This window comes from Antechinus flavipes, chromosome 4, assembly GCF_016432865.1.
Source record: "Antechinus flavipes isolate AdamAnt ecotype Samford, QLD, Australia chromosome 4, AdamAnt_v2, whole genome shotgun sequence".
Lineage (NCBI taxonomy): Eukaryota > Metazoa > Chordata > Mammalia > Dasyuromorphia > Dasyuridae > Antechinus > Antechinus flavipes.
The window spans coordinates 318,521,594-318,549,242 of record NC_067401.1 but is presented as its reverse complement, the minus strand read 5'-3'; the positions used below and the strand labels follow the sequence as shown (position 1 = coordinate 318,549,242).

The window sequence follows — 27,649 nt, the reverse complement described above, 5'->3', positions numbered from 1 at the left end:
TATGAAGAGAGATCTTTTCCAAACTTTTATTTGTGCACACATTCATCAATTGAAAAAAGATAACCTTTACAGCTTCTTTGGTGCCCATGTTCAGCATACAAAAATGTAAAAGACTATTCACAAATAAAACACATTAGCTCAAACTGAAAAACAACCAAAAAAAAAAAAAAAAACCCCAACCAAAATATGTCTTAAAAGTAGTGCACACCGTGACAGCTCTGCTTATGACACGAGAATTACTGCGAAAATAAATAGAATGTCCTTTTGTAAAAGCAGCAATTTCACGTCTTGTAAACTTTTTACATTACAGCACTGTTCAAAATAAAATCCAAAGGGACTGACTGGAGCTTACACTGTGGCCATGAACAAATAAAAGAGTCTATTTCCTCAGTTACTGTTGGTCCAGTTTTCCTTTCGCCTTGAGTCCAATGTGCAGCAGTTTTAAAAGGTGCTCAGTTAGGAAACCTAACCAATTGAGTGGTGAATTATAAAATTTCTTTTCTGCTTTCAAACACATATGGGTAAATCTGTTCCACAGCAGTAGCAACAGCCTTTACGTTTGGCCCTAAAACCAAAAAGAAAAATGCCATGAAAAATCAACTTACTAAATGTAAATTACAGTATTTCAAAATGTAAATTAAGATGACTATTTTTCCTTGTTATTACCTACAAAATGTTACATGTGAGTATAAGACAAAGAAGAGAAGTAAGCTAAAAAATACCAAGAATTTTACTGATCCAGTTTCAGACCCCAGTTATCTTACTGTTAATGAGAAAAAAGTTAATAAAGGCTAATAAAACTTGTAAAAACACAAAAAAGAATTCTACTACTCTTCTGATCAGTGTAATCTGAAGATGATATAAAAAGTAAATCATTACTTTTACAATTGTAATAGGACTAGAATATACCAGAGTTTTCCCTCTCAACAATTGTTAAATTTGTTTTCATATAAGTTTACAAAACTATTCCCAGAAATTGACTGGCCCAAGGGTTGAGGGTTGATAGTTTCCTAGCAGCCTCTGAATATACTGATGTAGCTTTCTGGTCACCTATAGGAATTAAAAAGGTTCAAACACTTGGAGTTAGGGCCCTTCAGACCTGATAAATGTCCCAAAAGTTGCTATTCTACTGAATAGATAGTATTTGCATTTAGAATGCAGTTACATGCTGGACTATGCTTATTGGGCAATCTTTCTATGTTACTGCTTACGTAAATCACTTTTTGTTAACTGTTCAATGACTTAAAAGTGCCTCAGAAGCAACTTGCACAACTGATAATCAAATGCGTGACAGCAGGTATATGCATACACACACACAACTGACAATTTATGACTCCTTTAGGCACAAATGTTATTTTATTATACATCTGATAAATTGGCCTGTTTACAAAATGATAGATGAACCCTGTCCAAACTCAGAGAAAAGAAATTTTGGTATAAATAATGCATCCACTGAGTGAGAAAGCATGCATATGTCCCACACCTGTAGTACCATCACTTCCACAAAAAAAAGGAGGGAAGCCCATTTTATCATCTCTTCTCAAGGGCCAACGTTGGTCATAATACAAAGAAAGCATTGTATAGTTCTTTCTCTTTACACTGTTGCAATCAATTATGCATATAGTTTTTGGTTCTACTTCACATTATGTATTAATTCATTGTCTTGATATGATTCCCAGAATTAACTTTTAAAATACTGTTAAATTTCAACTAGCTTTTAAACTCCACTTAGTTTTGGACTGGATGTTTTTGAAAATTAACTTTTTCATAAACTGTCAATTAACTCAATAAAGCTAGTTTTTTAAAAGTACCTTTTTTTAAATACCTGACTCAAGTTTCTTCTCTGTACTCAGGGAAATTGGTAGTTTTCAATTGGTTGTTTTAGTACATACCTACAGAAGCTACATACATACATACACATACACATAAAACCTATAGCTGTAGATTGTGTGAAACATATTCAGATTAACAACAGTTCACATATAGTACTTTACACTTATAATTAATTCACTTTCTTCATAATAACCCAACATTGTAGGGCAATTCAAAAATTATTTATTTCCTTTTTATATACCAGGAAATTGAAGTGCAGAGAGATTAAATACTTGCCCAAGGTATTAAGGGCAAAAAGTGGTACAGCTACAAATCAAACACATCTTTTCTGACAAAAACTAAATTTGATCTAAAAATAATGGAGAATGTCGAATCTATAAGAAGAAAGTATAAAGTAGAAGAAGCTATAGATTGAAAATCTATCTAAAAATTAGTGTACCTGGTGACAGTATGGGGAAAATGGTGTCAAGTTCAAGCTCTAAAAGTAGGGATGGCCAAAAGAAGGGAGAAACCAAAAATCATCTCCCTGAGGAGTGAGGGATGCAGGCAGGGTACAGACTTAGAAAGTCCCATGGAGGAGCCCTAATCAGCCAATACTAGTCATCTTTATTAGCAAAAATAAGTAGAAATAAGATATAGGATATATGACTATAAATTAATATAAAAAAGGAAAAATTAATGATGGAGGAATACTAAAGGCAAGCTTATCTATTAACATTTTGCTCATTATTAAACTTGGTTTCCATGGATTGGCCTCTGTCCATAATCCTATGGACTCTTGATACTAAAAATAATTTTTAAAATCACAAATTCTTTGTCTACAGTTATTCAGCTGACGTTTTTAAGAACTGATACAACAAATTACAGGAAATTTTCAGATTACATCTGAATTGTTTACTCAATTAACACTTCTACCATTGATTTTCTAAAATCTGAGTGTTTTTTAACACTGAATACTATACTCATTTTAAAAAAATAGTAGATGAATCCTGCCCATACTCAGAGAAAAGAAATTTGGAGTATAAAAAATGCATCCACTAAGTGAGAAAGTGTGCATATATCCCACACCTGTAGTACCATCACTTCAGCAAAAAAAGGAGGGAAACATTGTATTACAAATACAAATTTTATTAATGCAAATTGTAATTAAAAATACAAATAAAAATTAAATAAAAAATCACTATGCTGGATATTAATAAAATTTTGACATATTTTGGTATATATTAATATGCCATTTAGTTACTTATTACACAATTTAGACAGAAACTATAAAATACCTGTTACTGTGATACTTCCTGTTGAAAAAATCTGTAATGTAGCTCGTAGAGCTTTTATGCGATAACATACTGCAGGATGAAGTTCAGGTTCATAACTGCAAAAAAAAAAAAATGCTCTAATTAATATGACACAGATTTAAAGTCTCCTAAATGATTTCAAATGTAAAAAACTGGTTTCACTCTTCTGAGAGTTACCTGGCATGAGGCCTATTGTTCTTTGTGAATTCTGGCAATCGAATTTCGAAAGGCATGTTACACACTGCCAAAACATTAACGACTTTAAAATCTGTAAATATTACCTTTAGGAAGAAAAAAGCAGAATTAAGTACATTATTCTGAAAAACAAGACATCTGGTTATCCTAAGGCATTTCCCCCCAAAAAATCTCTGTAATATCAGTGGATCTGGGTCTCTTGTCAAGCAAATGATCAAAATGATTAAAAGTGAGGACTTAGTACAGTAGTATACTCTGTAGATGGTGATGGAGGATCAGACATCTTTAGTACTGCTTTTCTGAAGACCAGATAATTATTCCATCTGGATTAAGTAACATCTTTTTTGAGGTTGACCCATACATCACAGTCATGCCAACTTAAGAAAATACGGGACTAGGATGAAAACTATGAGTAGGATATATAAATGAAATCACAATTGGGACATTCTTGCAAGTTAGTCTGCCAGTTTGGTCAAACAAGGTAATGATCTCTAAGCTTACTAACTGAACAATTTTTTTTTGGCATAATACACTCATTATTGTGACAAGGTTCAAAAGTTCTGAAGAGAAGACTTCATGTATCCTAATTCTACCTGCTATGACACTTGTAAGATAATTTATTGGTATAAGTGAATATTACTATGATTAGGATTTACTTTTTCTACTGGGGTAAAAAATTAATACTTATTTTAAGAATAAAAAGAAACTCATAAAATCTTTAATCCACAAATGTATTCTTAATGACACAAGAAGTCAAGCAAAGAGAGCAAGGATTGGTTCATCTTTCTTCTGAAAAGCAACTTACTGGATCCATTGCTATTTGGTAATAGAAGCTAAAAAAAAGAGGCAAGTGATAAATCTACTCTACTCTAGAGAAAAGCATTAGCTGATGGTTCTTACTCATCAAGGAAAATAGTGATTTTCCTTTCTAGCAAGAGACAGAGAAATATGATTAGTAAAAAATGGGACTAAAAAAAGGCACAGAGGACTCCTATTCAATCATAGTGAGTCTATCTTCTCTTCTATGATAGATTTAAAAAACAATGAATCAATTTTTTAAAATACTAAAGGAGAACATGATAAGAAGCAAAAGAGCACAGCCAATTATTGATTGTTTACCAACCATATTGATGCATATCTACCATATTCTGAAGTCTTGCATTTATTACCAAGTAGAGAAAACCACATTCAAATTAGGAATTTTTGTGTCAATTATTTACTTCAATTACAATCTACAGTCTACCACCAAGCTGGCCTTTTTGCTATTCAATCAATCAATAAGTATTTATTAAATGCCTTTTATATGTCTTGTATCTTGCTAGATGCTAAGGATATATGACTAAAGATAGAGATGATCTCCAGAAAAAATGTCCTTATCCCTCCACACTACTCCATCTTTACTCTAGTTATTGTGCTGTCCACAAACTTTCCTGGCAAATGATTTTGCATTTATTTTGCAGGTATTCTATATTTAATTCTATATGCTACTTGAGGGAAGATGCCGTTTCATTTTTTTTTTTGTACTCTCAGCACTCAGGACAGCACCTGAAACAGTGCTTGTTGAGAAAGTGATTTTGATGGTTCTTATTCATCAAGGAAAATAGTGATTTTCCTTTCCAGCAAGAGATAGGGAAATATGATTAGTAAAAATGGGACTAAAAAAAGGCACAAACAGAGGACTCCTATTCAATCAAAGGCACAAATATTTTAAGTCTGTATGTTTTTATGCATTTTACCTGAAAACCAAGTTTCTGTAGACTTCGGGCTAATCGCCTGGCACCAAATTTAGCTTCTTCTTCACTATTGTTTAAGAAGAGAAAAATTGGAAAAAATGAGCATAATGGATTTATGACTGGGCAAATCACATAGCATACTCAATGCCCCAGGCAATTTAGTGTAGAGGGCCAAAACTCTGGAGAAGTATACGTGAAACAAGGATACTTACAACAAAATGTTAACTCAGTATGACTGATGATGGTTCTCTAGTTTACATATACTTAGTACTTAGTATAGTGATGTAATGATTCTATAGTTCACATGTACTCAGTATGTTGTAATGATGTAATTGTAATAGGGTATTTAAGGGCTGAGAGGACTGGAAATGAGACATTCCATCTTTGACCATCCTCCCGGTGGCTCTCCTGCCTACTTCACTCCTCCACCTTGGGCTGATCCCAAGGTCCTCCAGAGAGGTAGTCTGGACATTACAACTTAGGCTAAATTGCAAAACAGATCATGAAAATATATGTTGTCATAAGTGGGAGGTTCCTCATCATGAAGCTCCATATACTAATGAAATCACGTGTGAATTAAAAAAAAAAAAAATCCTGGAAAAAGTTAACCTTTTTAATAGAAAAAAATTTTAGATATCACTTACCTTGTGGCTCCTGTGCAAATAATTTTTCCTGAGGACCAAATTGTAGCTGTAATTCTAGGTTTTCTAAGCTTCATTAACACTTTCTGAAAAAAAAAATAAAGATAGTAAATGTTAATATTCAAAGGTAATTTCTTAAGTTAGAAGAACACATAAAAGTTTTTAACCTCTAAAGTAACCAAAAAATTTATTTTTGTCTATGTAAGTCTATCTTAATTGCTTCAATGTCAATATGAAACCAGACTATAAACACAAACTATCATATTAAGCCAAAAGGAAGATGACCCTGAATTAAAATTTTATAACCTAGATTACCTATATGTTTATTTTAGTGTTATACTTCTTGTACCATGGATTCCCCAATTAATTAGTATAGTCATAATTTCACCACAAAAAAATTTTACTAAGTGCCATAGATTTATTCCAAAACTTAAATGCAAATTACCAATTTCCTTTTTTCCTTTAAATTTTTGACATTATTTTTTAAAAGATAGAGATTTAAATATGAAGTTATCTAAGCAAACTTTCTATAGCTTAACAAAAAGTAAATCTTTCAAAATAATTTATAGGTTTAAAAATATAACAATATAAATTAGAAGTGCTTATTATTCAAAATATACTTTTTAAAGAATTATGAAGTCTTCCAAGAGATACACGAAATTTGACAGAACAAAATAAGTATGTAGTCAGTGAATTCCTTGACAAGACTGTAAATAATGTGTCTCAGCTCAATACTCAAAGCTTTTAAAATTTAACTTAGGTATTCCACATTTTAAATTTCACTTACTCCAACATCACGCTTGTAAATTACATTTGCTCCCTCTAAAGCAATCTTCCTTAAGTTCAAATGGCATCTGGTTCTAAAAACACAGACTACGTTTGTAATTAAAATGTCCAATGCAACATCACTATCTGCATCCATTGGGGTAGTTTACAAACTCAGCTTCCCCACCAGTGCACCATGAAGCTCTCACATCCTGAAAAAGAGAACAAAGCAATTACATACAATCTCATGTAACCCGATTATTTGAGGCAACATCTCTTTTCTTCACTAGAAATAATCCTGGAAAGTGAAATGCAAGGAAGACTATCCTTTCCCCTTCCCAAAAAAGTTAACTTTACTTTAAACTACAATTTAATAAGAAAAAAAATCCATATAGTTTTTTTTGAAAAGTGCCTTGTGATTGATAACTATGATTTAGTTTTTCTTTTCATTTTTTTATGACAGACAAAACAGGTCAGAAATACATATTTGACTAATAATATTAAACTTATTGTCTCCAAAGAAATAAATGTGTCTGTTTTTATTGAAAAAGTTAATATCAGCAACATTGCAATAATTTTTTACAAAAGATTGGGTTATGAAGGATTGAAAATGAAACATGCTACTTACTTCCTGACAGATATTGAATGAGACAGTTTTTTGGATATGGACAGTACAGGAACTTGCTTTGTTTGATTATTTGTTATGAGTTTGTTTGTTTTTTGAGAGGGGGAGTGTATTCAGTTGCAAAGGGAGGAGGAAAATAAAATAAATGGTAATAACTATTAATTGAATAAAATTTAATTAAAAATATAATTGTGTTATTTTCTATTTTTCTCTATCTCTCATGGAGTTGTTTCAATTGTAGAATGTTTTCACGCTTTATATAGTGACAAATGAAAATTTTTGCTTTTAATTTTAGACTTTATGTTCACATAAAATCTTAATAGAAAGTACACAAATATATAAATACATCTAAGCACCCACTATGTTTTTCTGCTTATTTTCTTGGAATCTTGCCAAATGTCCCTTGGGGAAGTTGGCTAGAGTTCAACAAATCCCATATATCAAGATATTATGGAATTTAGCAACTTCATCATGGCACCCAAGATTCCTGCACAATCAAACTAAAAAAACCCACAGAAAAATGCACTTTCTTTTCACAAATTGTTATAATCACTTGAAAATAGTAGTTCTCCAGGTTTGAATTACATTCTCTGAACTCAAAAGGAAGAAAGGAAAAAATTATGGATGGAGTAGTTTCTATTCCACACATACCCAGAATATACTGCTCAGCCTCCTCCATGATTTTTTTCAGGGGGAAGCAAGGAGAGAAATATGGTAGGGATTTGAGATCCTAGGTAATTTCAAGTTTGAAGTAGAGATTGAAAACCAATGCTCTCTATATTGATAAATTATCTTTTTCCTCCCTGCCCATTTGAATTTCAAAAACAAATTCAGCAAACATTTGCTATTTCAAGGCTACAACCTATAGATAAAGAGCTATGTGATATGGTTAATATCTCATTTATTTTGGTGAAATCTCTGCAAACAGATTATAGTTGATTGGAGACTTCTTTCTCTAATTCTAGATCCTTCCTATGTTTTAAAAAGACTTTTTAAAAAAAGAATATATATAGTTAGTAGAGTGGAAGAAGCAGTAAGAAAGATGGAAGAGTGGAAACAAGGATGTCAGTGTAGGAATTTGCAAGTAGCTTCAGTTTCTAGGTTATCTTAGCTATGAGCGCTGATATGGGAAAGAGCAAAGAAAAAGGAATCATATCAAATGGTTGTAAGACACAGAGGAAGCCCACAAAATTGGTGTAAGAAATTAAAGGAGAGGATGGGGGCTTTCAGAGAATCAAGCAGCATGGCATAATGTATAAAGCCACCCTTGAATTCTGTCCTACTTCTCATACAAATTGCCTGTAGTAACTAGTGAAATGTCATTTAACATAAATGATAAGATATTACAATCTAAATCAGGGAGTTTACAATTTACACACTAGACTTTCCCACAATGATGAAATCACATAATGACTATAATATACAAACAAAACAGCCAATATAATAAAAATAATACTATCTAAATATACTTATTCAGGGCCATATCAATAAGTTATCAAAGAATTACTTTATCAAGATAGATGAAAATAACAAAATTCATCTGAAGAAACTAGATAATTTAAGGAAAATAATGAAAAAAAGGGGGAAAGGGGAGGAAAAAAGCATAACAGCACCAGATTTCAAACTATATTACAAAGTAATACTCAACAAAATGATTTGTTAATGGTTAAAAAATAGGCAAAAGTTGAATAAATTAGATATACAATATATAGAAGCAAATGAGCACTAGTGCCTGATAAAGAGTGTAGACACTAGAGCCTAATGCCTGATAAACCCAAAGATTCCAGCTACGGGTATAAGAACTCACTATTTGATAAAAACTGCTAAGAAAGCATTCTGATAGAAATTACATAAAGACCAGTATCTCACAATGTATGCCAAGAAAAGGTCCGAATGGGTACATGACTAAAAATAAGGATGATACCACAAATTAAGAGGAAAAATAACTATATAGCTGTGGATAGATAAAAAAATTCACGTCCAAAGAAAAAACAGGGAAGTCTTCCCTGAATATAAAATGGCTAATTCTGTTCATATAAAATTAAAATTTTTGGACAAAGCCAATGCTTTGCAAGAAAACAGATAACACAAGGGCAGAAATCTATGCAGCAAGTTTCTTTAAAGGTCTCATTTCCAAGATATATAAGAAACTGATTCAAATTTGTAAGAATAACAGCCTAATATCCAAATACTCTTAAGTCCTAGAGAGAAAAGTAAAATAGTTCCTGGCTCCAGTTCTTAAGGAGCTCACATTCTAACAAGGGTAATAAAATATGGAAGTTTCAGCCACAAATCATATAAAAAGGTTCCATGATCTTTGGGGTTCATTTTCAGTGATAAAATAGTATTTTTGATATTGAACTATTTAACAATTACAGGAATTTTCTTTTCTGTTCTTTAATAAATACGGCTATTACACCTACAGCAACAGCTGCATCACCACAGCTGTTGCTTCTCAGGAAGATGGCTATGTGTTGAAAGCATTGCTATATTTTTACTCTTTCTATTGTTTGCTTGAATTTATTTTTTTGTTTTTTTTTTTAGTTTTTTTTTTCTTCTTGATCCAATTTTTCTTGTGCAGCAAGATAACTATATAAATATGTATTGGATTTAACATATATTTTAAAATATTTAACAAGTATTATTGGATTACCTGCCATCTAGGGGAGGGGACGGGGGAAGGGGGGGAGGAGGAAGAGGAGGGGAAAATTTGGAACACAAAGTGTTGCAAGGGTCAATGTTGAAAAATGATCCATGGCTGTGTTTTGTAAATAAAAAGCTTTAATTAAATAAATTTAAAAAAAAAAAAGAGGAGAAGAAAAGAAGAAAGCATTGATATTTCAAAGGCTCTTGGGTTCAGAGTCTTGAGCTATATCCATTATAGTCCAAGAGGAGATAGTGTTAATGGCATGGTAGTAATCTGACTTATATGGTACATACTAACTCATTCTCTTCAGGGTCCCCGCTCTTATAATAGGCTGACTTGTGTGCCTAAATGGAACAATTGGCTGAAAATTCATAGAATGATTAACCATTCTCCAAAGGAGTTGCTTTCCCAGATTTAAAAACTTCAAAAATTGGGCTGTAAACAGAAATAGAAGTCTCAGGATGCTGCACCTTCCCAGTGCAGTCCATGTGCCTTTCTATGTATTGGTGATGACTGGTCAGACATTGTTACCAATGATGATTAGGAAGATGGAATTCTTCTCCACAATGATCCATCTTTTTAGTTATGGCTGCAGGGGCTGGGTTGAAAACTAATCTGGTAGTCTGAGGGACACTGTCACTCTCAAGATTCTTGGATTCAGAGTCCTGAGTTGTTTTTCAATAAGGTCTCAGAGGAGGTGGTCGTCAAAGTGGGGGCAGTGGTTTGAACTGCCTGGCATTTGCTACCTCCTGTCTCTCTGCAGGGTGCTTTGATGCTTCAATTTTCCCATTCTTTTGAGTGGCCAATTGTCGAGGATTTCTGATCTCTCCTCCCCATGAACTATTTCCCTGAATGATGGCTATGAATTCTGGGCTGGATGAAGGACAGATTCTTAAGTCAGTCTCAGTAGGATTATTGTGCTTATCTGCCTGTTATTGACAATTTGTATTGGTCAGAGGATATGAAAAAGGCAATTTTTAAAGGTAGAAATCCAAATAATCAAAAGCCATCTGGAAGAATGCTTCAAACCACTAATAGAGAAATGCAAATAAAGACAACTCTGAAATTCTATTTTACATTCAATAGGTTAGCAAAATTGATCAAAAGGGGAAAATGACAAATGCTGAAGGAGTTATAAGGAAAATAAGTATATTAATGCATTGTTGGTAGAGTGGTAAACTGGTCCAATTATTCTGGAATCAATTTGGAACTAGATCTGAAAAATTACTGAACTGTACATATTCTTTGATTCAGTGATATCACTACTATAGTCATCTATACCTCCAGAGAGATGAAAGAAGGAACTCAGCCCAATATTGCACCACCACAAACAAAATCCAATAGATAGTTACAGAGCCCTTTAAGGTTTGCAGAGTGCTTTTGCAAATATTCTCATTTGGTCCTCACAAAACTTATTGGAGATAGGTGCTATTATTAATCTCACTTTACAGTTAAGTGTAAATATGTTAAACTAAGGCAAATAGAAGTTAAGTGACTTGCCTGGAGTCACATGGCTACTAAGTGTCTAAGGCCATTTATGAACTTAGGTCTTCCTGACTCTAGGTCCACTCTATTTGCTTTACCATTTATATGCTTTCAGACACAAAAGTGCAGATAAAGACACATTTTTAAGACATGCCCAAGTGGGGGAAATTTGTTTCACTTTTTTTTCTGCTCCTCTTTCTCCTTCTCCTTCTCCTCCTCCTCTTCCTTTTCTTATCAGGGAGCAGGAATGGATATGGATTTGCATCAATTAAAAGAAAAATACACAAAGAAACCCCATGTACAAAGCACTGTGCTAGATACTAAAGATACCAAAACAGAAAACAAAATAGTTTTTTGCCTTCAGTAAACAAACTTTTTGAGGACAGGTAAGGCATTTATAAATATTACTGTGAAAGAATTATTTGATTAATTCAGTGACAAAATAAAGACAGCAAAGGAGAGATCAAGACAAAATGCTATAAAAGTATGAAGAGATCACTTTCAAGTGGGTTAAGGAAGAATCAGAGGTTTCATGGAAAAGGGAGCACTGAAACTGGACTTTCATGAAAACAAAGGATTTCAGTCATCACAGGTAAAAAGAACAAATTTCTGACATCAGGAATAGCTCTCATGAATGCATGGAGGCAGCAAAATGAAGGACTAGATAAGGGTTTTGAGTCTGAGTTAACTGGAAGAAGGCAAGCACAAGGAAGAAGAGAGTAAAATTAGACAGTAAAGACAAGGTAGAACAAGATTTTAGAGGACCTTAAATGCTTTAGGTAAAGACTTTGTATTTTTTTTTTTTTTTACAGGCAATGGGGAGATAATTAAGGTTTTCTTTTCTTCTCTTGAAAGATAAAAAATTCATCTCATTCCTAAATTCAGAATCTAGCTACTAGATCTTAAACAAATCTGTCAAGTTTTACACAGGCTACCATTAGCAACTTCTTAAGCAGAAGAATATAAAAACTGACAAATAAGTCTCTGTAAAATACTCCTAAAATATTAACTATTGAAATATCTAAGGGAGAAAGAAGGGAGGGAAAATTAATGGTTTGGAAAGAAGAAATAACAGAGACAAGCAATAGCAGCGAGAAAAAAATAGCAAAGAATAAAATATCTCCAAAAAAGAATAGAAATATCAAAAGAAATAACTTACAAAGTACGAATTTGAACCCTGTTTTTTGACTACAAATTTCAGGCTTTTCCCCATTTATACCAGTTGCCTCCTCACCACTCAACCTGGGGCTCTACAGAGTTGTCAATGTAAAAATGAGGTTATCACATGACTCAGAAACTTAAATTCTGAAGGTGACAGAGAAGCACATTAGTTTATTTTTATATATATCCTGGCTATCTAAGTGAGTAACTTATCCATAAGCTATAGCAAATAATATAGCTCCTGTACCAAGAAAAATTGGCAAGACAAGTTTTATGTAGAATATGAAAATCAAGCCATTATGGTCCTTAAAAACCACTTTCATAAGATATGTACCATCAAGTGATCTCAAAATGTTTCAAATTAGTTTCTAAGGATAAAAAAATAACATTTCACAGACTCAAAAGCTAGATATGTATTCCATATTAAATTTGATACATTATCACTATCAAGTCTTTAATTAAGAAAAATATCTTTGCATTGCTTGATTTTCAAACTTATGCCTCCATTTTAATTGATTAAAATTGCTATTCATATCTCAACAGTACCCTCAGTTATTTCTGCCTTTCTGTGGAAGGCCGAAAAAAAAACTCTCCCCCATACTCTCCTTTTATAGAGAGCTCAAAATTCCAGCCTTTTCAGCTTCCTTTTGTGTATGATCTTCCCCATCAGTGTAATCTTCCCCACTGGTGTGACAATTTTCCTTTTTTAAAATGTTCATTTCTAGTACTAGGTACAATGCCTGGCATATAATAGGCACTCCAATTAGTCAATCACTATTTGCTAGCACCTAATAATGTGTTTAATCACACCATATTGAAACTCACTATTTCACAGAAACTAAATTCTGCTAATTTACTATAGCAAAACTCACTCTATTCAATATATCAGAATTACAGAAAAGCATCAAGAAACAAGGTTCTAGTTTTGGTTGTGCTACTAAATAGCTGAAAAAAATTTGAGTAAGTCATTTCAATTTTCTTGCTCATCTGTAAAAAATGAAAAATACCTGTCCTACATCATAAAGCTGCTATGAAAAAAACATATGTGAAAGCACTATATAAGTGCTTAATTTAAATGTGAATTTGCAAACAAATTTGCATCAGTATTACTTATGTCTATTATTCATGTTAAAACTGAACTGTTTGCTTCTTAAAAGATTGCAATCAGTTTAACCTTTGTTTTTCTCTAAGGGAGAGAGAGGGTGGGTGCTAAATCTGATTTTGAATAACAGATTATTAACTCCATCTTAAATCTCACGGTAATACTTGATGAGGACATAGAGAAATAATTAAAATTTGAACAGACTGAAAAGAAAAGTACTGCTCTTTGTCTTCCTCTGCTAATGAGATCTTTTTAGATCTACCAATGCTACTAAATCATCCCTCAAATCCATTGTCACATTTCTTTCCCACAAAGCATGTGGGGGGGGGGGGGCGAGAGGGGAGGAAGGGAAAGCAAACAAGCATGTGCCAGACATTGTGCTATCAGTTTTACAAATACCATCTCATATTGGCTCTTTACAAAATCTCTTGAAAGTATGTACCATTATTAACTCCAAATTACAGTTACAGAAACTGAAGCATACAGTGGTTAAGTGACTTGTCCAGTGTCACAGTATTTGAGGCTGAATGATAATTCAGACTTCCTACCTCCAGGCCCAGAGCTCTATTCACTATACCACATTATCTACCTAACTAGATACATAGATCTATATATTGACATATACTATAAATCATATACATGGATGGTAGACATATTAAAGAACATATGGATATATAATAAACATTCATAGTCTCCAGAACTGAAAAGAATCTCAAAGATCCTCTTGATCCAATCCCGTCATTGTTCAGATCTAGAAACTTATGCCTGGAGAGCGAAGTGATCCTGCCTCTCCTTCCCCACCCCCCACTTCCCCAAGGTTTCAAGGTCACAAAGTAGCAGAAGCAGGACTCCCATTCAGATAGTCTCACTTCAGATTCTGTACAGGATCAATTCCCTAGTTCAAGATCCATCTTTCCCTCACCTCCCCCCACCTAAGGCCTCCACTTCAGCCCTAGACCACTCTGATTATCTCTCCCACTTTCTTCCTCTCCTTTTTGAGGCTTTTCAACTCTCTTTACATCTTGATCTCCAAGCCTAACTCCCTGGACATGCCACACTCTTTCCCTGCTTTTCCCTCACTATCTAGGCTGCTAAAGCCAGACATGTTTGCCATGATAAATTTTTCTTTCTAATACTTAACCTATAAAGTGAAACCTCCAATGAATATGAGGTAAGATTTTCTTTCTATATGGTTTGAAATCCATATGCCATTAAAACAAGAATTAAAAATATATTGAGTGTAAATACTAAACTATTTTAAACTATGAGTAATCATATAAGAATATGAATCTTGCTCCTACTTTATTTTTTATATACATTCTGATATTTATTTGGTTTAGTTTTGGCTTCCACTTACAATTTAGAATCTAAATACTTTGACACTGAATGGCCTTACTTCAGTTGTTTATATGGTGTTTTTACATACATATATTCAGTAACTACTATTTTATATACCGGATAAGAGGATGATTTAAAAAAAAAAATTTTAATCAAAGATTGAAAATAGCTGCTTCATAGGTTCTATTCTTGTTTACAACAAAATTAGTAATGTTTTAAATCAGTATCAACTTTTCAGCAGCATTCAATATATTAGCTTATTTCAACACAGTAGTGTTCAGTAGTGACTCTAGCTTGTCAACCTTTTATGTCAGAGGCCATTAGAGGAACTGTGCAGTTTGGGATACTGCCATTAAAGGCTATTAAATCATATGTGTCAGAACAAATGAATGAACATCAGGAAAAATTATTTTCAAATTAGAAAGAATAAAATAAAAAATAATGTAATCCTCTAAGGTTGGAAAAGTAAGGGGAGTCAAAGTATATAATTATGGCCAGGCGAGAGACTGTATTTGCCTTATAAGATCTGGTAACTAATCAAAGTTTTTCAAAACGGGGCAGAGAAAGCATGATACATTTTTGGGAAGATGATTGGCTAGGGGGAGAAGACTATCAAATAGACAAGAACCTATTACTGTTATGTGATACAGTCACTGGAGCTAAAGATGACAAAGATTTGAATTATTGGCTTGCATTTTCCGACATCAATAAAATTGCTCCTTTGAGATCCTTTGATGACTTAAATGTATACTATATCCATCAGTGAGTCATGTTTTCTGGACTACCATTCTAATAACACTAACAATAAAGAAAACTAAATGTTCACTAGCCATTGACATAATCCATTGGATTCCTTTAGACTTCATCAATTTCTCCCTTTCCTCTCCCCTCTCTCCATTCCCCTCACTTCAAAAAACCCCTACCTTATCAACAGAAACCTCATTATCTTTTAAGATCATATCAGCCTTGATATTATTCACATACCATCAGTATGCTATGATTATAGGGCTTTATGATGAACTTCCTCCCAAAACTTCTATTTAAAGAGATGGCCACAGCCTACTCTTCTGTTCTTCATCATGTCCCTAAACCAGGTCCTACTCCCTTTCAACTTCTTTTTGTGTGTTATTTTCTCTCATCCATTAAATTGTAACCTGAGAGTGCTTGGGGCCAGACTTGGTTCTTTGACCAAAAATTTCATCAGACAATTCTCTAACCAAAAGTTGCAGGTATTATGAACTGGTGCTTCACTAGGACAAACTCTGAGATCCACAATGATTTTTCATTTGTGCAATTCTACCAAAAGAAACTGGGTTTGGGCATAAATCAGGTATCATTTCACACACAATAAACAATTAAAAATGAATACATTCCGGCATTTTATTATTAGTAAATCCAGTCTTATGAAGAAAACCAAGCAGAATCCTATGCTAATGGTGTCTGCTAGCAGTACACTGGCCTTTTTGTGCCTTTATATTGACACATAAAGAAGGACAAAAGACATACATGCATGGGACTATAAATATGAAGACATCACTTGGGATTTCCTAGGAAGGAGACAATTATTTTATTGCTTTCTTACCTAGTCTTTTATAAGTGGAAGCATCATTATTAACATTATGGACTTGGGTTCAAGTTTGAATCCTATTTGAGAATTTTCTGGCAGTGTGATCCCTCTGCTTAACCTTTCTGAGTCTAAATTGACTCATATATAAAATGAGGCTAATGATTGCAGGTTTTTGTTCTTCTGAGAATCAAATGAGATAAATAAAAACTGCAAATTTTAAAGCACTATGTAAATATACTAAATTTTTTATTTCATTCTTTTCTTGAATTTAGATAGCAAATAGTCAACTTAAAGCCACTATCCTGTTTTTAGAATTTTACAATTAACTTCCTAAAGTCTGTCAATAAAAAGTTATTTTAAAAAAATTAACTTCCTCAGGAATATTGTACAGGTAGATAAAACATCTGTATTTTATAGTTAATAAAAAAAAAATTGTAAGGTCAATAACTCTCTCCTCCTCTTCCCCCCATATCTGTATTTCTAGTGTTCAAATCTAGAGTCTGACAAAGTGAGTGATCCAATCAATAAGCATTTTGAAGTGCCCACTATGTATCAGGTCTGTGTTAATTGCTATATTGGACACAAATATGAAAGAAAAACAACCCCTAACCTCAAGGAGAATATGTTCTATAAGGACTTTACTAGCCTATAGTTTACAGAGTCTTTTCACTTTTTTCCCTAAAGTATGCAAACATATTTGGTATTCTCAAAACCTCTAATAAACACCTCTGCCAATTTCTTTGTTCTTTCTAAGGTAACTGACAGTGATTCAACAACCACATCTGTTGGTTCTTTCAGCACCATGGGATATATTTCATCTAAGCCCGGGTAGGAGTCCATCTTCCTATTCTTTCACAGTTTCAAGTCCCCATTAGCTATTTTTAATCTATCCTTCTTAGTCTCAGAATTACCTCTTTGTCAGAAAAATATAAAAGCAAACTAAGAGCTGAATAGCTTTCTCTTCTCTGTTTTTATCCTCTACACCCCAACCAGCAGTCTTGTTCTCTTCTTTGATAACTTGCTTTAAAAGCTTAATCTTTTTTGCTGTCTTGAGCCCTCCTTACTAACTTGAACTTACTGACCTTTAGGATTCCTGACACTATTTTTATAGGACTGTTACATGCTTGTATTTATCTTCTCCATTTATCCTTGCTTTTATCTCTTTTGTTCTTTCAAAATCTATGTTGGCCAAGTTTGCCATGCATCTAACACTGATTTCTTTGATCAACTCCACCTTTTCATCATTGAGAATTATTTTTACTTTCTTTTATTTTATTTTTTGAGAATTTCTCCATTTGACTTTTCTCAAATAATGTTCCACTACAGGGTTTATATATCATAGCAGAGGTTTCAAAGCTGAAAAGAAAAACAGGTAGCACTAACACTGTGGGGGAAAAATATATTTTCATATGTCATCTTCAAATATTCTATTCAGTTCAATAGGCAATTAATAAGTGACAAAATACAAGGAAGTATGCTAGGCACTGGAGATACAAAGTTAAAAATTAAGCAATCTTTGCCCTCAAGAACCTTACTTTTCAGTAGGAAGAATATCACATACACAAAATTAAGTATATACAAAGTAAAGAGAAATAGTTGGGAAAATAAGGAAAAAGAATATTAGTAAATGGGAGCATTAGGAATAGCCCATATAAAATGTGGCATTTGAGAGCTACATCTTACACAATGTTAGCAATTCCAGTTATTTCAATGGCTATTATAGATTACCACACTGGGTTTTGTTCGCCTTTCTTGTCTAAGAAATGAATATCTCTCCTTCTCTTACTCAAAACATCTGCCATAAGTGATAACCAGATGCCTGTGAAAGATAAAATGAACACAAGTACTGTCCTACAATTTAAAAGTGGAATGATCTTCAGATATACTTCAGAATGAATATTAAAAAATAAAACATTTCTGTGACTCACCTACTCACCATGTAAAACACAATTATTGTAAATACACATTCATCTAGTCCTTGTCCTGAGGTAATTCAAAGATGATTACGATGAATCAAAGCTTTGCTTGTTTCAAATAGAAAATTAAGAGACATAGCAATCAAAAATGAAGAACTGATAGCAACTTCCAATTCTAAGGGACTTTACTAAAGAGAAGAGAATTTTACTCATTTTTCTAACTAGTGATGCCTAATTGAAAAAAAAAATGAAACTAAGCTCTCCATCAGCAAATCTAATAGTAGGCTCTTTCAAGGGAAGAAAAATACAATTCCAGAACTATAGTGTTTCCCACATATCAAAACTGTTTTTGATACACCATTTCTTTGTAGGTCATTTCTTTCACCATGTAATATACTTTAAATTATCAGACCAATTTGCAGCATGTCTATTACTACCAAAAAAATGAGTATATTTTCCTTAGAGACATGATGGATTTATAAATGCACAAAAGTTCTTGTAAATTATATTCTACAGCGGAACATCTTTTTAATCATACAATAACTAAAAGGTATAAGGAGTAAGATTCCACTATGCTTGCTTGTTTGTTGCTTATAAAACATTTGATTGAATAGAGCACAGTATCTCATTAGTCTTGCTCAATAAGTTATCTCCTATTTATATCATAAAATCATACCAAATCCCTTGAAAGATATAATAGAGATAATTTTTTCACTTATCATCTGATCAATAAAATTAAATGAGGCATAAAACAAGGAGATATACATTTGACAAGGTGTTTGCAATAGGGTCCAAATCAAAGGATTTTTTTAAAAAAATAAATGTAAGATCTTCCAACTGTTCCTTTTATTGGATGTCTCTGTATTGATGGAGCAAGCCTTAAAATATTACAAAAGCCTCTTAAAGGAGATCCACATTTATTTAAGACAGTCTAAATAAATAACACAGAAAGAAAAGTGATTTTAAAAAGCTTAATTTTCAAATTAAAACATTGCTAATTAGATAATCCATAGAGTTAGTCCATCGGCACATATATCCTGGCCAGAAACTAAATGTTTATTGATTGTTACCTAAGAAATTATGGCTAAATACTGAAGTAGACCCAGAATTGAACAGAAGTAAATTGGTGCTCTTCCCCATAACAAAGCATCACCTTTTAAAAATTAGTATTTTCCAATTATCTGTTATAATTGTGAATCATGGAATCAATTTCCAAGGAATTAAATTTTAAAGTCACCCAAAGGACAAGCCTGAATTTCTTCTAATATTCACAAAATTTTTGAATGTTTACAATTACATAGTTGAGAAAAAGTACCATTACTTTTAGAACTCCAAAACAGTAATCAGAGGATAAAGGTGGGACATTAGATGTTTATTTCATTCTTCTGAACAAAATATTAAAAAAAAAAAACGTTAATTTTGACTGAGCACTATATCCTTTTAAAGAATGGGACAATACACTTTACATGATTATTATTATTATACAGGTAGTAAAAATCACATGTTAGAATGAGATCCCTTTTCATGTTCTCCCCTTTAATGAAATATTTATGTCTATATCTAAATTCCTCATTAATTCCTTTCAGCATTGAGTTCTCTTCCAACTCCATTGCACCTAGGGCTGAAAAGTCTCCCCAGAAACTAAAAAAAAAGAAAAAAAATTCATTCAGCATAGGAGTATTAAACATCACAGTGCAAGACATTATGCAAAGTGTTGGAAAGAACCCCAAAGATGACTTAGATAGGGTCCCTATTCTCAAAGACATTCAAAAATATGTTCCCTACTTCTCTAAAAGGTTAAAACCTTTAGATAGTAATGAAAATTTTAAAGTATAAAGTTATGTATTTTCTATTCATGTTTAGTTATATTTATTTCTCCCTTCCTCTTCATTCTAGAAGAAAGCTAATCTAAAACACAGTTTTTCTTTTTTTCACATAAGCTAAAAAGAAACATTTAATAAACACTTGTACAACCCCTAATAGAATGCTATGCATATGATAAGTATGATATTATAAATAACAATCTTCAGATATTTTAAGATAATCACTCCAAAAGAAATGTTACAATAAAACATTTTTCAAAAACATTTTCAAATAAAGTACTAATTCCAGGATATTGTTTCGACAACATTTTATCATAAACCTTCCTATTTCAATTACAATTAAAGACTTATTCATTTAATTGTTTCATTCCATGGATCTTATTATCATGAAAGAAAATCACTCGCTAAAAAAATTATTGTCCTAACTAGCCTTTAGAAAAAGTACTGCTGCTCTCAGCCATGACATTTATTACACAGTATGTGTTAAAGACATATTAAACCACATACAACTCTTTTTTTTTTCACATACAACTCTTAAGAGTAGCTTTACTTCAAAAACAGATACAGATGTCATGTTATCAATTTGTTACCACTTAAATCAACTCTGCCTAGATTATAGATTCATACATGTATTCAACTAATTTTCTTGCCTCAAACTTCCATATATTCTCAATTTACGATTTAATATTAAGATATTCATAGGAGCATCAAGGTGAATTTGTGAAACCAATTTTTAACAATTTCCAAGATTTGGCAAAAGATAATTCAAGTCAAATAAGAAAAGCCAAAGTAGTGTGAAAAAATTTTTACAATACAATTTTCTGACGAACTTAAAAGTATTTTTAATATACTGTTTCAACCAAATGGTGAAATAGGAAGGACCAAATATAATCTATAATTGTAAAAAACAAACAACAGACATAATAATAATAACTAGCATTTATAGAATGTTTTAAGCTTTTCAAAGTACTTTCCACATATTATCTTGTTTCATCCTCCTAACAACCCTGGCAGATAGGTGCTAAAAGAATGATCTATAAACAAACAAAACTAAAAGTCTATTTTAGGGCTCCTATTTCCTACTACTTATCTTATCTACTAAGCTAAACAATTATAAATTATTCAAATTAAAGATGGCATTAAAATTGTTAAAAAACAAACAAACAAAATTAAAAGAGCAGTCCTACCTCTACTAAATATATGGAAAGCACAGAAAGACTTCCAAAGAAAATGTGTTTCAATAAAAGACATTTTTGATTGGAACTTCAAAGACAAACTAGATTAGAGTTATATAAATACACTTTCTAGGACCTAAGATTAAAAAGGGTTGAGATAAGAAAAAATCATTAATTGAAATATTACACAGTCAAATGTACATATGGCTACTTCATCTGTCTCTATAGATATAAATGTACAGAAATTGTCATACAGAGTTTTAGGGGGAAAGTAGGGGATGCTGGACTTTAAGTTACTATTGGGATACTGGGAAGAGACTGACTTATGTGGAAATGTCTGACTGAATAGAAGCATGACTCCAAGCCTAGAAGAAACCCTGATATCCAAGAGTCTCTATTATTATAATTATTTCTGGTTCTTCTGCCTAAACTTATATAGAAATGTTTGACAATAGATCTAACATTATTACCTGAACTAGAAGCACGACTCCAGACCCAGAAAAAGCCAGAAGAAAGCTGGAAAAGAAAGGGCTCTTGTGTCCCTGATGTCCAACAGTTTCTAGTATTATGATTATTCCTGGTTTTTCTACCTAGACACCCCCAAAAGACAAATCAGGCTTTCTACCTTACCACCTGCTACAAAAGCAGAAATTGCTTTAAGGTTTCTTTCCACATCCTAACCCCTTTACTCCCTCTCCCACTTTTCACAATTAGAGATAAAAGATTTAACACTTTGGTGTGAATGACTTCTGCCATTATTCAATCCACAAGCACAAATTGCGTATTTTGCTAAGCAAATGAGAGAGGAGAGAGTAAAACAAATGGAGAACTAAGGTGTTGCTACCAAAGGGGACAAAGAAAACAGAAACTAGGACAAACTGTGAAGCCTTCATGATTTTGCCTAGGATTGGCCTTGTTTACCTTCAAGTTGGCCTAATAAATTTATACTAGTGGTGGATTGAATTCATGCAGCTGCAAAAAATTTTACCTTCGTGATTTCTGAAAATTTTGTTTGTTTTTCACTATATGAAGTACTTTTGTTCCCAAAAGATTTACTAATAATATCACTGTACCCTATATTTGGGGTCTTTTTATCATACTCCAAGAAAAGTCTCTTTTTAGTCACTGAGAGTGGTTCTGAGTAAGTACAATACCACTAAGTAGTCTGTGATATGAGGTCAAGAATTAATAAAATATTTATATTTATCTGTATGACCTGTGGATCAATTTAGATACCCAGAAAACGTCATATACATAAGCGGGCTACCGTTGTCTGAAATCTTTATTTTTTTGTCACTGATTCCAGGATTTTTCTACCATAAGAAGGCTGGATTCAATATCTCTCATTCTTTGTTACCCTCTAACTTTTTCAAATCTATCTTCTGTCTCCTTTACTACTCCTTTCTATTCTGAAGATCACCAAATCTAATGGCTTTTGCCTACTCCTCTTCCTACTCTATTTCTTTAAAGCATCTTATAAAGCTAATTGCTTTTGAAGTTCCCTCTATGCCATATGTCTTCAATGTCAGATTATCACCATTATCTATTTCCTCTCCTATTCCCCCAAAGTTCTGTCTTCAACCCTCATCTTCTGCCCTCTTTCTATACATATGATTTTGGTCACATGAATGACTCTTTAAAAAATATTGACTTTAGTTCAAATGGAAAAGTACAGAGACAAAGATTTTGGAGTCATGGAATTGAGCATTTTGTTTCCAATTGCATCTCTCATCAGTAGTTCAAATTCAACATTTCTAAAACCTGCCCCTGAAACTAATCCTCAAGATTAAAAAATGGTTAGGTATGAGCCTCAGAAACCACTTAAGTCTATCCTTTTAAATGGACTTGTGTTGCAGTTTTCATGCTCTCTAGTTAAAACTCTGTAGTCATTTTTAACTCTGCCTTCATCCTCGAAGGACAATCAATTGCCAATAAAATTTTGATTGATTCACCAAGTCTCATCTGTACAGTTGTGTACAATGGCCTTAGCCTAATCCTTGCTTAGACTTTCATTCTAGGTCTTGGTACTTGCCTTTGAATTTTAAACTGATTTAGTTATTTAATTTTAAATCTTCTGAATTTTCATCTCTTCCTTAATATCTAAACTGTGAGTCTTTTTTGCTCTGGCTGAAGATAAGTTAACACTGAATCTTCTGGTTTTAACTGTGCCTTTGTCATTATTACTTATTCTGGCCTCCAATATGTGAGTCTTGCTTTCTCTGACATTGGCTGCCTTTTCCTCAGATTTTATACTCCATTCTGCATACTAGATTTGAACTTAATTTTGACAATTATAATTAAAGAGAGTTCAACAAAGAATGGATTTTTACAGTCTTTGGGGGATTTTTTTTATTGAAAGAATTTTTTAAAAAGATGACATATTAAAGATAAGTTGTTCAGTGAGATCTCTTAAATCCTCTTCATATGTAAAATAGAAAGACTAAGTAGAAATACTATTTTTTCAACAAATATATGTTTATATACAAACTAGAATTCAATTCAATAATTAATTTAACACACTATGAGGTAAAGTACTATACAAGGTATTGGGAAAAAGATAATTATGATGAGGTCACTGCCTGCTACAAGCTTGCAATAAACTACTGAAGATGAAAGATAGACAGGATTGCAATACAATTCAAACATTCATTATGAACTTGAGTGCAAGACAGTAAATATAAAATTACTATACAAAATAGAAATATAATAGGTTATGAGTTAATAGTAAAATATCAATATTAGTTATACTTATGTCATAATTATATTTTAGATATAATTATAATTACTAATAACATTAATATAACTAATATGTTATTAAATCAAAGTTTTATTAAAAGCTTAAAGAAGTAAATATGATTATCTGATAGAGGTAAGATGAAGATTCTATTGAGAGCTGTCTTGATTTCAAGGATTGTTAGAATCTTCAAAAAAACAAAAATGAAAAACAGATGGCCCAAGGAAAATTATCATCAGTGTGGTCAATGAATGGGGTCAGCAAAGATACAAATGGAGAGAAAGTGTAAGTGTGCTGCAGGTAAGGTAGTCAGGTTTGGCTACAGCATTCGGGAGAAGTATATGAGATAGAACTGTAAAAGAGGGAAGCACCAATACAGAAAAAATCTTAAACTCAGGAAAAGAAGTTTGGATTTTATTCAGTAGGCAATAAAGAACTATTGAAGGATTCTGAGTAGGGAATTAAATCTACAGATCTCTGTGTAAGGACAATCAAGCAATGCTATTACAATGGATTGGAGGGGAAAAGCTTAGAGAGGTGCTACTATAGTAGCATCATTTTCAAGTGAAATGATAATGGCAACAGGGCGTTGGCAGTAGAAATAAGGGATCAAAACTTTAAAAAGCAAATGAACATGAGTGAAGTACATAATATGAAATAGGGAAATCCAAAGAAGATGGTTTGGGTTGAGGGGATGTTACTACAAAATAGGTATTGAGCTCCCTCTAGAGCTCTTGAGCAAGACATTCAATTTCTCTGTGCCTCAGTTTCCTTATCTGCAAAATGAAAGCTTTGAATTAAGCGGTCTCTATGATCCCCTTCAGCTCTGTGAAGTCCTGTAGATTCTATCTTTCGAAGTTCTCCCCATCTATCCCAATCCTTTACATTTCAGCTGACATCTTTAGAACCTCATTTCCTCTCAGTAGGGACATTTTGAAAGCTTCTGAATTAGTTTCCTTCCTTTCACTTTTCTTCCCCTCCATTTCACTTTATTTAGTACTATATAAGTACTCTTCATAGAGTGTATTTTAAATTATATTAATTTTGAAATTTTAAAATCCCCAATGCCTATGGCAATGACTGACCAATAGTAAATGTTTAATGAATATAAGTCAAATGCATGTTGAATGACCGACTACTCTGTGCTAAATTAAATCCAAATTCCCTACCTTTGAATTTATATTTCCTCCACAATCTGGCCCTAATCTATCTTCTAATCCTATTTTTAACCACTCCTTCTCTCAAATAGAACTATTCAGTATCTTCCCAAAACATTTTGAATTTTCCCTCATCCCTGTTATTTATTTCCTCTAAGAATGCCTCTGTACTTCCAATAATACCTCACATGTGCACCACTCTTTAAAATTCTCAAATTCCAAATATATTTTCATAGGGTCCTCCGAGTAAATGACAGTCTGAGTTTCAATGATCTTCAAGTGACTTATCCAATAATTTACTGATCCTAGTGATCTAATGCTATTAGCACCATCTTCCATATCATCCCTTTCATTAAGCCTCTCCTTATTCTACCTTTCTCCCATTAGGATTTGATTCATTCCTTCCATGAATTCCTCTTATTTTGATTGACCTCTCCAGAGGCACATGTGCTTGTATTCCTCCTAATCAATTATAACATATTAAATGGTTTAAGATTTATTCACTTTTGTAACCTGTTACATCTAGCACATGGCATAAACACTCAAGTATGTCATTAAAAAAAAATAAATTCCATTAGAAACCTCCCACTATGACAACCTTCATCTTGAGCCACAAACCTCATGTCACTCCCACTACATCCTCAACCAATGCATGCATACAGAGCTTGGGCAGTCTCAGTATCTCTTGGACAGTGTTACAGTTAATGTAGCAGCTCACAAATGTGGGTCAAATGAAACTGCTATAGATATAACAATGCAGAGGCAGGAAAAAAGCCCAAAGATGCAAATCAGGTTAGGAATGGAAATGAATTAGTCCATTCTTCCAGGTCTTAGCCACAGTGCCTGGCACACAGTAGGCACTTGACAAATGCTAGCTGACTGACATTCCCATACTTCTTGGGCTTCAACACAGACAATCTCATTCAATTCACCTCCCTCCTCTCTCGGATTCCTCCTCTTCGAGATGACCAGGGTACATTTTAAAAAGCTGATCAAGTGCCAGAAGAGATCCCCATGGGATAGGCAGTCCCAGGAAGAAGCAATATTCATATTTTAGCGGCTCCCCACATCCTCCCAAAGATCACTGTCCCTCCCCCCCCCCAACCTCAGATAAGTTTCCTGGGAGGTACAACGGGGCTCGGATCCCTTCCTCATCCTCCAGTCTGGCATCTTGAATGAGCCCCTCTTCTTCCCCAAAGGAATCGAGCCCCCACAGCCCGAGGCAGGGGGCCTCGGCTCTGACCTTCTTCCCCAGCACGGACTGACACGTTAAACCGCCTGGCACCCGACACCTCAACCCTAACAACCCTCCCACGCCGGGCCCTCACCCCATTCCAAGCCCCATCGCTGCCACCCCCACCCCCACCCCGACTTCTTCCCTCTGGTCCAATTCAGATCCTCACAGACCTTGCTGGAGAAAGTCTCTCTTTGGGAGCGAACTGTCATCTCCCATTCCCTGCCTCCCCCACCCCCCGCCCCATTTAGTCGAAGCCTGGATGGGGCCCCTCCATCTATCCCCCGGATAAACCTCAACCTAGATAGGGAACCCATCTATCCCGGATAAACCGCAGCCTGGATGGGGACCGCCTCATCTACCTCCAAATAAGCCACAATTCCCCGCTCGGGATAAACCATAGCCTGGATTTGGAGCCCCCACTTGACCCCAAATAAGCCGCAATCTGGATGTGGGACCCCCCCCAAAAAAAAATTCAATTCAGTCTCTTCCTGCCTCGGGGTAGGGGCCCGGGCCGACCTCCTCCCGCGCCCCGCCCCGGGCCTCGGACTCCCCCAGCACTCCTCCGGGAGCTCCCCCACCCCCACCCCGGGTCCTCCCTCAGGCCGAGCCCCGGGGCTGCAGTTACCGAGGGGGAAGGAGGAGGCGGCGGCAGTGCGGCTGGTGATGGTAGCGACGGCGAAGCAGCAGCAGCAGCAGCAGCAGGAGGCGGCGGCGCTGCCCAGTCTCCATGGAACTCCCGCCCCGGCCCGTTGCTAGGAGCTCCCGCGGCCCCGGCTCCGTAGCTCGCGCTTTGTTGTTCCGGGTCCGAAGCCGCAGCCGCTTCCCTGCGACAATAAACAGCAGAAAACGCGGCGAGATGGGGGTGGGGGTGGGGGTAGGGCATAGAGAACACGCCCGGCCAGAGCGCCCCAGGAAAGGTCGCCTGCAGAACCGCGCTAGCCAGTTATTTCCGGTTTCTACTCCTCCCGCTACCGCGGCCGCGGCCCCTGCCGCTACTTCCTCACTCTCTGCGTCAGCCCAGACAAGGGGAGGAAGGAGGGGCAGATGGAGAAAGAATCCCAGCGGGGTAGAAGGGGGCGGAGCCACCTTTCCTTTCACCACCCCTTACTCAGACTCCCGGAAGGTTGCAGTAGCGGCAGCCGCCGCTTGGCGAGAAGTAGGAAAAATGCGTGGCTTCTTTTGGAGCCCTGTTCTGAGCTTAGTGTAACTGGCTCGACGCT

The 27,649-nt window shown here is 34.4% G+C and overlaps 1 protein-coding gene across 2 annotated transcripts; it reads right to left on the bottom strand.

Annotated features, from left to right (window-relative positions):
* Positions 1 to 12: 12 nt before the first annotated feature.
* On the bottom strand, positions 13 to 27,258 carry TBPL1 (TATA-box binding protein like 1). 2 transcript variants are annotated; one of them, XM_051997789.1, is made up of 7 exons: positions 27,055 to 27,258; positions 6,485 to 6,674; positions 5,701 to 5,783; positions 5,060 to 5,123; positions 3,306 to 3,409; positions 3,111 to 3,205; positions 13 to 565 (listed from the first exon to the last, which is right to left on the bottom strand). In XM_051997789.1, exons 2-7 carry the CDS (start codon positions 6,617 to 6,619, stop codon positions 486 to 488), a joined length of 561 nt encoding a protein of 186 aa, XP_051853749.1. In that variant the 5' UTR covers positions 6,620 to 6,674; positions 27,055 to 27,258; the 3' UTR covers positions 13 to 485. The 2 variants fall into 2 exon arrangements, with proteins under 2 accessions (XP_051853749.1, XP_051853750.1); XM_051997790.1 differs by lacking the exon at positions 27,055 to 27,258 and having other exon boundaries at positions 6,485 to 7,364.
* Positions 27,259 to 27,649: the final 391 nt, after the last annotated feature.

What these genes read in the sequence shown, in the direction of transcription:
- TBPL1 (XM_051997789.1), bottom strand. Translation starts at nt 6,619, where the DNA reads ATGGATGCAGATAGTGATGTTGCATTGGACATTTTAATTACAAACGTA. An exon ending in TTTACAAGCGTGATGTTGGA is followed by an intron (nt 5,784 to 6,484) that starts GTAAGTGAAATT and finishes TTTTTTTTTCAG; the next exon opens with AAAGTGTTAATGAAGCTTAG. An exon ending in ATTTGCACAGGAGCCACAAG is followed by an intron (nt 5,124 to 5,700) that starts GTAAGTGATATC and finishes CTTAAACAATAG; the next exon opens with TGAAGAAGAAGCTAAATTTG.